This window comes from Haliotis asinina, chromosome 10 (assembly GCF_037392515.1).
Source record: "Haliotis asinina isolate JCU_RB_2024 chromosome 10, JCU_Hal_asi_v2, whole genome shotgun sequence".
Classification (NCBI taxonomy): domain Eukaryota; kingdom Metazoa; phylum Mollusca; class Gastropoda; order Lepetellida; family Haliotidae; genus Haliotis; species Haliotis asinina.
Genome location: NC_090289.1, coordinates 22,921,091 through 22,935,436, shown reverse-complemented (window position 1 = coordinate 22,935,436; position 14,346 = coordinate 22,921,091). Strand labels below are relative to the sequence as shown.

Below are 14,346 nucleotides of genomic sequence, written 5' to 3'. Positions count from 1 at the left end.
TGCTAATTCCCTGTCTTCCACAAAGAAACATAAAGCAGCAAGTTTGTCACAACAGGTCGAAATATCCTCGTCAATCGAGGGAGATGAAGTCAATATTGAAAACCAATGACTGAAAGCAAAGAATGGCATAAACTTGGGTGAAGACAAACCATCAATTTCTTAAACATTTCATCCACTGAACTAGACAACTGTAGAATGCATGGTCATGGTGGCAAGGTAATAGTTGACAAGTCTCTATTCATAAGAGCATAAGAGACATTAAGGTCATCTGGGACAAGTGTATGTTCAACCAAACCAAAGGCTCAACCAAATCAAAACTACCCACCGAGGAAGAAATATCCTAGTTATTTGGAGAGCAAGATGAAGGCTGATGAGACACACCAGTCGAAGCAACGGAACTGAATTCAAAGTAGTCGAACGTTGATAATGATTCCATGCTACCATAATAGCCAGAAGCACTGCATTCAAATCTGGCCCTTAGGCTGAATCCTGGGAAAGGTTCCACCATTTAGGTTAAATAGTCGCCATAAGCGGTTCCTAATCAGGTAGCCAACAGTTGAAACCAAGCAGACTGCAGTATGCTGTTGTGTCAGGGAGTCAGAACGATGAGATAATTTTAAGTTGATCAATGTGATGACATAGACTAAACAGGTGAACCTGAACGCCGAAGAGATTCAGCCTGGGAAGGCTTCCAGAATGAATATGGGAACCACTTCAATCTGATGATGCAGTAAAGCTGTATAAACCACGATGAGCAGATGAACCAGATCGATGAGGTGAAACAGTTGGTTAGACGAACTGATTCGATCACATGAAACAATTTGCCCAGAAGCCATGCTTTGAGGAAACGCCTCGGCAACATGAACCATCACAAAAATGTGAACCTACCTCTTCTCATGAATCTCTGTGACATGGTGAATTGATTCGGCCTGGTGGATCAGTCCGGTCGTGCGAATCCAAATGGGAGTGAGTGCCAAAACCAATATGCAAATCAATACATGATTCAGTACGATTTATAGAAACAGATGATAAGTTTGGGTGTACCTGACTGCTCAATTGATCTACGAGAAGGATTTGAGACAAACCTGTGAGGTGATCTCGAATGCCTAGCAGAACTGGAACGTTTGGACGAGATAGATCAAGATAGATTGTCTAGAATGACTTGGAGAAATGGACTCATTCAGAAATGCAGGTGATGCAGATAAATGAACAAAAGTGACTGTTGTCACAGTCTGAGATGAACCAGAGGCTCTAGAAACCAAGAGTGTAGACTGCAGAAGAGGCTGTAGACCCAAGAGGTCTATCAACCACAACTACCGAAGAACCAACCTGAGATGTTGAACCGGGTGAAGGAAGCATCCCAAAAGCTTTGTACATCATCTGAGAGATAGGAGTCTGAAGATGTGTCCAGAAAATCATTCGCCTAGGAGGGTCGGGATTTACAATCGGGAACTACAAGCTGTGAGGGTGGGACACACCAGGCTTGGCTTCTTGGTCGGGGTGGGGTCTTGGTCAACAGAGGTATTCCTCGCCCCATCTGCAATTACATGAGCACAGACCCATTTATATGCCTTCAAATCCTCAGAAGATAACCCTGCACATTTCTCACACGTTTCTCCCATGAACAATGACCTACACAATCACCACAAGAAAAGTCGAAATATTGTTATCTTTTATTTGGAGGATCTGATTTGCCCATAATAAAAAAGCAACTCAAAACTCTAGGACAAAGCCATAACACATCCACCTTGTAGTGTGACAAGAAGGAGAATGATCACTCTGAGCTACTCATGAGGGTAGATAAGGGAGCATGCAGCCTGTCCTATAAGGAGAGCAGCCTGGGGAACACGGCCATATGGACAAGAGAAGTATACAGGGAAAGTTCTCATTTGTGTCACTCAGTGTCAAAGCAAGAGAGAGCAGTTCAGATCATGAGATAGGATAAGTCTAAAACTTTTAATGGTTTCATATTTGATATTTTGGAGGAATTAAGTTGCTTCAAATATACAAATTTTTATTTGAACCTACCAGTATAACCTCTGGCTCTGACTGACCATTACAAAATTCACATTAATTTGTTATATTGAAGTGTTTCATAATGCATGTATGCTAGGTAGAGAGTTTAACATCTGTTACATACTGCATTGATGTGTTATCTTCTGAAACAAACAACACTGACGATAAAATCTCTGTAACAAAGGCCACTATAGAATACGAATCCCACACATCCAAATACCCAGCCACAGCACCTGTGTCATGTCTACCTGAGTTGGTTGGAAGGGTCTCGGCAACGAAAGCCTCTATGGACTGAACAGCCTTCTCCTTCATGCACTCCACCTTGTCATCAAATTTGGCCAGATCCTCCTCCCGTACCTGCCTGCGGGCCTTCTCAATCTCTCGAATGTTGGCCTTGATCTGTTGGATGGTGCGGGAGGCATTTACCTGCTCCTTGTCCAGGCCTTTCCAATTTTCCTGTGACAGCAGCTGAAACACACACACTTTACAGGCACTATGTCATACACATCATTGTGTTAAATACAGGATGCATTTAACATGCTGAATGAAATATAGCCAGTTCCTTGTTATCCAAACCAAATGAAAATATGGAAGTGATACCTAGTTAGACATGATATCACCATGGTTTCCATTCTCAGTCAGGACACTTTGTATTTTGAGCTGCAACACCATCATCTGTGTACATAACTATTACACATAAAATTAGTAAAATAGACAGTGGGCCCCGTCGGAGCGGGATAGGCGCTGTATGTGAGTAGCAGGGGGGTGACCGCTTTTGTTCGATATGAACTCAGAGACAAACCCGTTGCGATTCATTTCAATTCAGAAAAGCATGGCAAATCAGATCTCACCTATGAGATCATCGCACAACTCAGAGAAGACCCTGAACTTGCCTGCACAACCCAAAAAAGGAGACCCCTGAAACTTAGGTGGATATTCAGACTCCACACATTTGCCCCGCAAGGCCTCAATGACAAAATAGTTGGCTACAGTATCCTCTTGGTCTTCTCTACTTTTATTACACACAAAAGTTCTAATGCTGACATCATGTCATCCTTACCTTCTCCATATTCAGCTTGTGTCTCTGCAGTCTGTCCAAGTCTATCTCAAGGACCTTGAGAAACTTGGACACTGATGGTTCCAGTCTTTTAATCTCATATTTCTGTACAGGGTGGCTCACTGCCTGCATGGGGGGCTTCTCAAAAGACATTTCTGTAAAGGAATGATCACATCTAGCGGTAAATGAGGCTCAGTATTATCAGGGTGTCAAACTGCTACAATGAGTCGTACTAAGCCCAGTAGAAGGTAGTCGTGTCACTTGGCATAGTGAGTTCCAGTGATCTTTAATACATGTGCTTTTACAATGGTGGGTGCACACAGGCAGAAGATATTAACATGTGACGTAATGCACAGTGCACATATAATAGTCTTATGACTACATGTTACAGAGAAAACCTGTATTTATGTTATGTCTGAATAAGTTTTCTTGATTCAAGCAAGGATTTAATTCAGATATCTAGAACACATGTAAGCGTATGATGTTAAGCAAACAACAAGTTTCTTGCACTGTACATGAGATTTTTTGGTATATATTTTGTGTCTAGCCGAATAAATATTCCTCAAAATTTATTGTGCCCTGTTTACAAGTTTAGAGGGTGGTGTTTTTTCAAGAGTGTATTAGTTAGTCAGGCTCCACTGGCAATAATAGATCACAGTTATGTGCAAACATTTTTTAAGGTACTGCCTTTCCTATGATGGAAATATGTTTGACATGATAGGACTAACAAGATGAGATTTATGGTGGTAGATAAGAATGGAGCACCTTCTGAATACAGCACAACTTCTTGTGAGGATGTTAGGGTTAGGTTAACCAAACCTAACCTAACCTTAATCACCAACAATTATGTAAAAGAATATTATGACAGGTCTTCCAAGTTTGTGGTGTTGTATTCTAAAGGTAGACGATAAGAGTATAGCATCATCACAACAATGATGGCAACACTGACAGACAGTGCAACCACACTCCTCCTTTGCAAAACCTTCAGGAGAAGACATAAGACTCTACTATCTATACCTATTGTTTATATTCACTTAAACATATAATGTAATTTTCTGAATAAAATTGATATTTTTTACTTATCCTGACTCATGCTTATTTGCTTTCCTTCTCCTCCACCCTGGCAAAGGCAGTGGAACACCTGAAATCCCTTGAAGTTCCCTAATAAAAGAGGCAGACGTAAAATACACTCACCCACCAGTAGTCTCCCCTTATGCACCAAATTGGTTGGGCCTCAAACAAAAAAGAACTAGAATTTGTACTTGACTGAGAAAGTGAACTCCCAAATATGACATATGTTGCAAGGCTTCGTTGACTGGAACGTGATGATATCTAAAGTAACTAGCATCCTGCTAGTGCCTGATGCAACTGAATGTCAAGATATTCTAATCAAGACTAGTTCCTTCTTCATGTACAAGTATCTTCATTACGAGTACAAGGTCATAATCACTCATGCTAGTCTCTTCGAGACGTGTGCATGGACTTTCAACCATTATACTCCGCAGAGCGTCTGGCTTCCATAAATCATGTGATAAATGGTTGAGTAAACTTAGCACCTTTGATGAACTGTTAGTTGCTGCGCCATGACTAGAGGCCCAAACTGATGAATGCCAGTGACGTCCTCTGTGGCTATGTCTCATAGGTAATGGTTGGCAAACACTGTGTTTGACTTCCAAAAGCAGCCCTCCATTATAGTTGATAGTGAGCAATTACCATGTAGCGCTAGTGTAGAGGCCAAGGCTCTGTCTTCATGTGGGTTTGAGACTCCATTCCTGCTGCTTTGTAGGCTCTCAGTAAAACAGCTCTGATCCACACAGAGATAGTGTTTTGGGATACTTCCGTAGGTGTCTCAGTAGATATGAGAATAAATACGTGCTTGAAACGTTGTCTTCTAGACTTGGTATGTGTGAGATATATCTTCAGTGGTCTGACTGGACATAATGATAGGTCTTGAGCATCATGAGGTCTAAGGATAGAGGATAAAGCCTCTATGTGGAATTGTCTATCTAGTTGAGCTGGCAGTTGATTCTTGGCAATAAAATCCCACCGTAGACCCAGATGAGCTTTCTCTTGATGACTTGCATCAAATCTCGTGCGATTGAAGTCCAGAGCATAAATTACTGACATTTGTGCTGCTGTAGCCAAGGCAAGTAAAAACAGCAGCATCTGAGTCAGCAGTTCAAATGAGGTCTGGTCGAGCAGCACGTACGCATCACTTGTGAGATGCTGGAGTATGATGTTTAGATCCCATGCTGGAGCTCTAAATATCTTTAATGTGTTCATGGTGATGACTGAGCTGAGAGCTGCCAAGAATGTAGATAATGTAGAACCTTTCAGATCTCTGGAATGTCATAGATGACATAGATAATCCGCTATCTGAGGATGAGGCCTTCATTGCCGTGAATCCTTTGTTCCTGGCGTATGTCTCAAATCAATTCCACTTGTCATCATATCGAGTGGATTTCCGTAAGGCTAAAGTAACTGCTTTCGCTGCCCTCGCTAAGTATCCTCTGTGTTTTAAACAGGTCTTAATACGGTCCATACATGAAGTGAAAATGCAGATGGATTGCCGTGCACCTGTTTTGTGTGGGGATGGACGAGAAGATTCTTCCACTCTGGTAGTTGTAGCACTGGTAGTCATAACCCTTCTATAAGTTTTGGAGGCCAATGTCTCCTTGGCCAGTAAGGTGTGACCAAAATCAGTTGTAGCAGCTTCGACTGTTTGATTTTATCGATGACCTTTGGTAGCAGCACTGGAGGGGGAAAGTCCTTTCCACTGGATGCTGAGAGTGTCTGTTGCCCAGGCTAACAGATCTGGTACTGGTGATACAAAGGCTGTTGTCTGTGTGTTGAACCTCGTTGCAAATAAGTCTATTTGTGGGGATCTGAATATCTGGCTGATTAGTTGAAACATCTCCCGATGCAGCATCCACTCTGTTGGTGATGGACGAAGCGTACTAGATAGGGCGTCTGCCATGATGTTGCAAGCACCTGGTATGTGACATGCTTATAATTTGGAGATTCAGACTGTCAACCATGTCAAAGAGTAGAAACGTCATGAAGATGAGCAATGTATGCCGTCATCTAGGTAGAATGCCCTGCGTAGCCCTCTCAGCTGTTGATAGTTGACGATGGGTTTGGTTACCAGAGTAAATAGCCACAGGACCGAAGATATTCCAAACGGTAGGACCGTCCATTGGAAGTGATGACCACTGAAAAGGAAGTGCAGATATTTCATGGATTCTCGATGTATCGGGATGTGTAGATATGAATCTTGTAGGTCGATGCTGGCAAGATAATCTGCTGGTTGGATGTATCTTAGTTGAGGAGGATGTATCATCTTGAAGCACTTTGGTTTCCGTAGAAACTTCTTGTTGAATTCCTTCATGTTGCAAATGAGCCAAGATTTTTCTCTGGAATTCTTCTTCAGTACCAGAAAAATTGGGGAGTAAAAGCCTGGCATCAGACTCTGTGGCTGTATTACTTCTACTGCTCCCTTCTGCAACAGCGTTGATATGGCAATGGTCAACTTGTCTAGTTGATTCTCTGCATAAATGACGGGAGCTGGTACTTGTGAGCGATGGTGTAGTTTCCAGCAGAATCTTGAAAACATCTTGAAGAATCTTCAAGACTCCAGTTGTTCTGAACCTGATCTTCTATGCTTACCTCCTCTTCCGTCTGTAGATTAATGGCCTGATGTCTGAGGGCGCCTATTTCCTCTGTGGTGGGGCGATGAAAAGAAGATGACATGTTTCCTCGCGAATTAAACTTCTTATCTCTCACTCCTTGCATCCTGGAGAACTTGGACTTGGGGTAGGGGTTGCGTTGACTTGTCTGCTTGAGCACTGATGTCAAGGTGTTGATGGACTTAATCATCATGACTTCTCTGGAGTCTTAGGCAACTGTCCTAGCTACCTCTTCAATCTTCCCATCAAATATTGTAGGCGCTGACCACAGGGCTTGATATAAGGGCTTTGTGAAGTTCTCACTCCATGATGAGGTGGACAAGAGACCTTGTCGATGAAGTAGATTCAGTCCCGCAGTAGTAGAGGCGAGGTGTTCTGACATAAACTGCTGATCCTTCTTCTGTGTGACAAGTGTTTACAGGATCACTTTCTCTTCCTTGATGGCACAACTGCTGAACTTTGAGATGACAGTTTCGTTGATGGCTCTAGATCGAGCTAGTCCGAAGAAGGTGCGTCCCAGAGTGGTGTCGAGCTGAGCAAGCCTCTGGTCATCTATTTTGTAGGATCTGTTGCGGTCAGTACTGATTACTTTGTATGCTTTGTCTACATTGGGTACTCTGATGAAGAGCTCTAGTGTTCCCCCAAGGCGCATTTAGAAGGGCACAGCACCCTGCCCTTTGACTTTTGCGCCCTGCCCTTTTTCGCCTCCATCGCAGTTGTTTACTATGATGAGTGTGTATTTTCCATATTTGAAACGCTTTTTTCAAATTCTAATCTTAAAATACAAACTGAGAAGAGTAAAAACAAACTTTAGAATTGAAATTATAAGACAATTTGACTTCTTATACATTTTGTTGTTTTTCAAACAATCATCACCAACATGCCCTTTGAGGTTATCAAGTGCCCTTTTCCATGAATTTACCCTGCCCTCTCTGAACCTTAGGGGGAACACTAGACTCTATATGATGAAGAGGGAAATGATGATCATTGAACGGCAGCACATGTTTTTGGTGAAACTTGGTTGCTGACTTGAAAGCTGTAGATAACATCTCAAGAACTGTAGATATATCGGAGCTATCGGCAGAAACGTTAACGTGTTGATGTCCTCATTCTTCATCCTATAAGTGCTGGCTTTGTTGGAGAACTTGGATGGCGACTAAGTCTAGACCATTCATGATCCACGGTGTGAGTCTGAGAAGAGGGCTTCCTCCGGAGATGGCGATCGGTAGTATCTATCTTCATCCTTCTGTGAGTGCGACGCATTCGATGAATGCCAACGATCCTTCTTAATCTTATGTGAGTCCAGGTCTAAAGGGAACAACGAGTACTGACGGCACCTTAGATGAGTTTAGGAAACTGATGAAGATCTTCTGTGTTGATGAGTAAACCTGTGAGTGCACTCACCCAAGCGAGCATCCTCGCTCACGGGGGTGTATTTGCAGGTATATTTGTATATAGTCAGGGTGTATTTGCAGGCAGATCGGAGAAAGCACTGGATGCTTTAGTCAATTTGGTTGCTGGTAAACAAGAATGACGAGGACGTCATTAAAAGGGCAGGGGAAGTGTGTGGCAGTCACATATATTCATATGGCTGTCAACTTTGTACAGTGTAAATATTAGTCGTATTAGTATTAGTACCAGTTATTAGTTTTAGTATTAATATTAGTAATAGTTATTAGTTTATAGTGTATATAGTATTAGCTGTAAGAGAAAGTCCGAAATCCGTCGAATAGTTTTGCTCATGAAGCTTCATGAGAGAAAATAATCGACGGATTTCGGACTTTCTCCAACTTAATACAAAGTCAACTAATCTTCACTGTATATTAGTGTTGCAACCACTAATCTTCACTGTATATAATTATGCACCAACAAGTTGCGCGCTCCACAAGGTCAACTAATCTACAGGTTTTTCATATAAAAATGAAGAAGTGTTCTGTACATGGCTTACTTAGAATTCAGTTGTTCTTGTTGCCTGATTGCAAAGAAAGAAGGATCCAGATGAAAGTTTCTTCATAACAAACAACAGTTTTGCCCTTCGCGCGGTGGAGAAGCACCGAGTACTCAGAGTCAGGGATGGTCCACCAAATGATACGTAACTTCGACGGCAGCAGGGATTTAGAGCGGAGCTCAGCATAGAAAATACGGACGAAAAGCCGTCACTGTCAAAGACTACAAACTCCGCGCAGAACGATGTCTAGTGTGACTGTCCATGTATATATCCCTTTGGTAAGTGTAACAGTTCATTTAATGTGGCAAGAATCATTATGCAATTACCTGTAATATGATGCATATGAGTTGGGGCACATTAATGGTAATGCTACACTTCATATAAGTGTAATAAAACAGTACTATTATTTTCACGGCCTTTAAGGATATATGTATCTAAGATACACGGTACATCTGATTTGTTATAAGTTACCTATAGAAAGTGATTATTATAATAATCTCTTGATATTACTTAGAATATGGTTTGTTTTGGATTCTTTTATTTGTTATGCACATGATTTATTCAAGGCCACACAATGGTTCGTGTACCAGTCGGTACTTGAGAAATCTCCGCTGCCAGTTAGCTGATGCATGGTTTGCTGAAGTGGACACCCACTGACACAGACCGTCAGTCTGCTCCTCAAGGCAGAAGGATTTTCTTAAAGCACCCTCTGAGAGCGACAACTGTGCCATGCCCATATGACTCTAATAGTGATGAACAGTTCATCATTGAAAGGACTGGCCGCATGACATTGGCAGTCCGTTGTTACAAGGTACTGTGATTTATGATAATTTGTTAACAACAGACAAAACAGGGACATAAATCAAATGATGTATACAGTTAACATTGATGCTTTTAGGACATACCTCTTACATTTCATTAGACTTGGTAAACATTCCTATTTAGTGATTTTAGTTATGAGATACCGTAAGAGGTATCAGCTCTAAAGTAGGACAAAATGTTTGTAGACACATGTCTGCTTATTATGCTACAATTAGTTGGAAACCTTAATATGAATACCAAGATTTATGGTTAAATGAATAATATTGTGTATTAATGACATTGTTTGAAGCTCACATATGACGTCTGTTTCTGAACAAATGACATCAGTGATGTGATATACCTCCACACAATTAAAGAGAAGATTCTTTAGCAACACTGGTGTTTCTTTCAGCGAACGTCCGAAGAGAGGCCAGGAAAGCAGATGACATCGTTCAAAGGAAAAGAATTCAGACAGCAACAACGAGCATATGTCGACACAGGGTGAACCGCCTCCAGAGAATAGATTCCTTAAAGACGCCCGTACCTCAGCTCAGTTGTAATTCTTGAATCAGTTACAACCTGAAACCTGAGTTTGTTATCGTTCCTGGAATTGTTTGTGACAAGGTACACCGATGGACAGTTATTACCATAAATGTTTATTTGAATAAATTCCTTTCTCGTACAGAGAAAGTCTTTTCTCGGGTTTGTTTTGTCGCAAATGGATTGTACTGGGTATTCTGGGTAGGTTTCTAGTCACGTTATGGAAATGGGAGGTCTCAAATAGTTCAGAATATTCACGGAACTTTGTTTTAATATTGGTATAGGTATTAGTTGTTAGTATTAGTATCAACTATTGATATTAGTATTAGTTATATATACATTGATATTAGTATTAGTTATATATACTTTAGTATTAACATAAGCATTTGATATTAGTTTGTTTTATGGGTGAAAAGGATTTTAATTAAGAGTTGATTAAGAGTTTAAAATAAATATTTTAACTTAGCTGTGCTTGGGTCAGTTACCACCCTACTAGCTTTTTTTGTTAAAACCAGGGCAAATGTTCTGGTGGAGTGGCTCCCCCTATTGTTCTAAGTTTGTATGCTTTTTCAACCCTCACTTGCACCTCAGTCACCAGACAGAAGTCACTGACTTCAGCAAGCTTCAAACACACATTCTTTATACTGCCAAGATACTGTTGGGAGTCCACCACGTCCTTTCGAATGTGACCTACACCTAGGGACCATACCTCTGGTATGTTGTTATTGCATACACATATATATTCACAATTATCTATTGTATTATGTGTTACACACAGTAAGATGTGGGCATACTTCATATTGTATCCTTTCAAACATATCTGAACAACTGTAATTCATGTTGTCATTATTACTAATGTCAGCATTGTGTAGCCAGATGCTTGACTGTTTCATGGCCAGTATTGTAATGATGTACAATGACCATATACATACATTATCTTCATGTAATGATGTATACAATGTATGTATTATACATACTTTTGTTTGTAAGCTAAATGATTTATCATGCTCTGGGTACATTTATTATTCTTATAAATGTCATTGTGTATTTCAGGGTGTAAATGATGAGCATAGTCACAGAATAAACCGAATCACACCCTTAGCCGTGTTGTCAGCTTTGTCCATGACACAGTTAAAACTGCTACACTACAATTTCTCAGAAAAGAACAGATTCTTGTACTTTGGTTGAGGTGAGTCCAATGAGATAATCGAATCCATCCTATCGAGTCAACTAAAAATCGTCAAAGCACTCGCCATTAATAGATCTAACATGAACTATATTGTCACACGTTATATGAAGAACGTAATTAGTTTGTTAACAAGTAAACCAAGAAAGGAACACCTCTTGCTTGGACGCGGAACCAACTAATCCCCAAAACCAATTCAGAAAAAGATTTACGACCTATTTACCAAATTACCTGTTTGTGAACACGTACAGTGGGCTCCGACGATGTAACCACGGATTTTAAACACAAGTAAACAATACGTGTATGCTGAATCTAAATTTCACGTAACAGGATTCTCCTAAAAACATCTTCGTTTGGTTTTAGATGGCCCACTCAAGACATGACTTTTCCCTATTCTTACTGGGATCCGTCCCAAAAGATCTCAGATCAAATCATTTGCGTGTACATTGTCTAAACCAGTCATGTTTGGAGCTAGTCGACTTCCGTCGACGGTGAACTGGGGTCCGTCTCTTTATGACGCGAAGGCAACCCCGCAAACCGGAAATAGTACTAGTCAAAAGGCTAGTCAAAATGGCATTTGAAAGGAGACCGAAACGGCCCTAAAAACGCTCGGTGAAATTTTAAAGTCTAAGACCAGAGACCATATAATATCTATTATATGGTCTCTGCTAAGACGGACGACTTCTTGAGCATACAGATACTAATCTTTCACTGCAACAATTTTGACATTTCCTCCTTCCTGTTATACTTGTATATTTATATTTATTTTGTTCAAGAAATCAGTTTATCTAATGTCACAATGGTGATTAATGGTTAGTTCGATGGCTGGTGCAAATTGGGAAGTTGTTTTTGTATGTTCTGTTCTTTTGATGATTATCTGTTAAAATACAGTAATGTATAGATTTAATCTAATTTTAAGGTGGTGATTATTATTTTGCAAATTATAATACAAATCTAAATGATAACAGGTTATCCCTATAAACGATTGGGGTACTTAGCTAGTGTTCGCTTTTCTTGATTTACCTGTTATATAAGGATAGCTAGTGTTTGCTTTTCTTGATTTATCTGTTATATAAGGATAGCCTTATTATACGCATCCATAAGTGAATACCTGTAAAGTATCGTGAACAATCTCACAAAAGTGGTAGACTGGAAAAACTTCAACGAAGTGAAATGTACGCATAATATATTAAGATTAAAGTTGGTATGTTGTTTTGAAACACGCATTCGGTGAGACCGAAATCGGTGAGAGTTTCAATCAACACGTACGTTAGGCCACTTAAAAATATTCTTGTTCCGCATCACCTTTTTAAATAAAAATATGGATCGGGTGCATGGGATGATTACATTTTATCATTTATTTGACATTTACATTTATTTGATTGCCTCGATTTCTGAGGAAATTAACACCTTTTCTCCAATAGAAAATCAATACGTAGATGTGTGAAAATCATGCACACCCTGAGAGTACAAGTTGCATTTCCCTTGAGTAAAAAAATGAAAACAATATTAGGGTCGGGTCGGGTCGAATTTTTGGGTCGGGCAGCAAGGAAGCAAGAATATTTTTACATATGGCCTTACTTTACGGCTCCCATGTTTTTTTACATTGATTCCTTCTCTTGATATTTAAAGAAAGTTAAATGCTTAAAGGGGCACTGATGCGGAGCGAATAGTGTTTCTCGCCAACGGTCGAATTACGAAACCAAACCGCAAATTGGTCAGCGCCCGCTCCTTCGACCGTGACGGACAAAGGAACTGGGCTCCTGTCCATATTAGCAGAATTTCTTCACCTAAACAGTCAGGAGGCCGGATGCCCATCATATGCCATTTGTTCAAAAATATCCATGGTATTCCTTGTCTGATCGTAACCAAATATCCCAGCAGTGTAGTTCTTTTCGGATGCTTGGATGGTATAGTTACTGATCCAATTTGATCCTATTTCTGTGTTTTTAACCTCGATATTTAACCATGTTACATGAAAATATGATGTCTACAGGCACGTAGCAAGCCATTTGTTTCAGTACGGAAGATTGCAAAGCTTTATATATATAGGTAGTTTTGAGTGTTGGTTCAGTTGTGATAGCAAATATCATACGTAAATTTTGGTAGCTATGGTAGCTACAATGGTTTATTATTTATGATAATAAAACACACAGTTGATTTATTTGAATTCGTAAACAAAAAGCGATGACTTTGCCTTTGGTAGAGAAATCTGAAAATTTTCTTACGTAAAAAACCCCTTATTTCACCTATTTACCCAAGTACACAGCAAATGCCTGTGTGTATTCCTTATGTAACGAAATTCCGTTGGTATCCTCAAAACAGTTTCGGGCCATAAGTGTTTTCAGGCTGCATGCGACACAGAGATTACATCTTCCTTGCTGTAACTCGCGTTTGATGGTGTAAACCTACACGTGTTATTTGTCATCATTCTCTGAATGGTCAATTAATGCATTTATAACAGGTATAATTAGTAGTAACACCACTTCGGTTACTCAACAAAGGTTCCCATTTGGCATTTCTCCTGTCTGGGGTAAATACTCAACATTATAAATTAAGGTCTGTAATGGCAAATGTATTGTATGTTATGTAACATGTAAGTGATGCATGAGGGTTTATCAGCTGAGTTACAAAAACAAACATCGATCAAAGGATTAACCGATAACACACTGATTGATTAATTACTTTTATCTTCTGGCGGATTTGTCAAAAGGCAGTGTGTGTAGATGACTACACCCTGTCGTAAAGTGTGAGTGCAAAAACAGCATTCTCCCTTCAAAGAATTAACCACCCATGCGTTGATTGATTGATTGCTCATTATTGGTTAACTAACTTACTTAGAATAGTGGACATCATACAGTTAGTTTGCCAGGTGTGCTATCTTGGGAGACCAATGAGAGGTTTATCAGGTTTTCACCAACGAAAGACGTGAAACGATGTGTTACTTTTTCGCAAATGAGACAGTTGTAAGACACGCGACACAGAGCAGGATTATTTACCAGCTGCAAATGAATGGAATACGATTTCTTTTACGTGGATATTGATGGATACATTCCTGAACAAGGTAGTAGCCTGACATTGTTGCTATAAAATTAGTCTGTTTTACATTCAT

General features: G+C 40.1%; 1 protein-coding gene across 2 annotated transcripts in view; it reads right to left on the bottom strand.

Annotated features, from left to right (window-relative positions):
• LOC137298872 (syntaxin-17-like) overlaps positions 1-11,705 on the bottom strand; it is a 37,356-nt gene extending 25,651 nt beyond the window's left edge. The window contains exons 1-3 of one of the 2 annotated variants that reach the window (XM_067831213.1): positions 11,466-11,705; positions 3,077-3,228; positions 2,265-2,484 (exon numbers count right to left, since the gene is read on the bottom strand). In XM_067831213.1, coding sequence (XP_067687314.1) covers positions 2,265-2,484; positions 3,077-3,226 — 370 coding nt within the window. In that variant the 5' untranslated portion in view covers positions 3,227-3,228; positions 11,466-11,705. The remainder of the gene's footprint in view (positions 1-2,264; positions 2,485-3,076; positions 3,229-11,465) is intronic. The other variant, XM_067831214.1, reaches the window with a different exon arrangement.
• Positions 11,706-14,346: the final 2,641 nt, after the last annotated feature.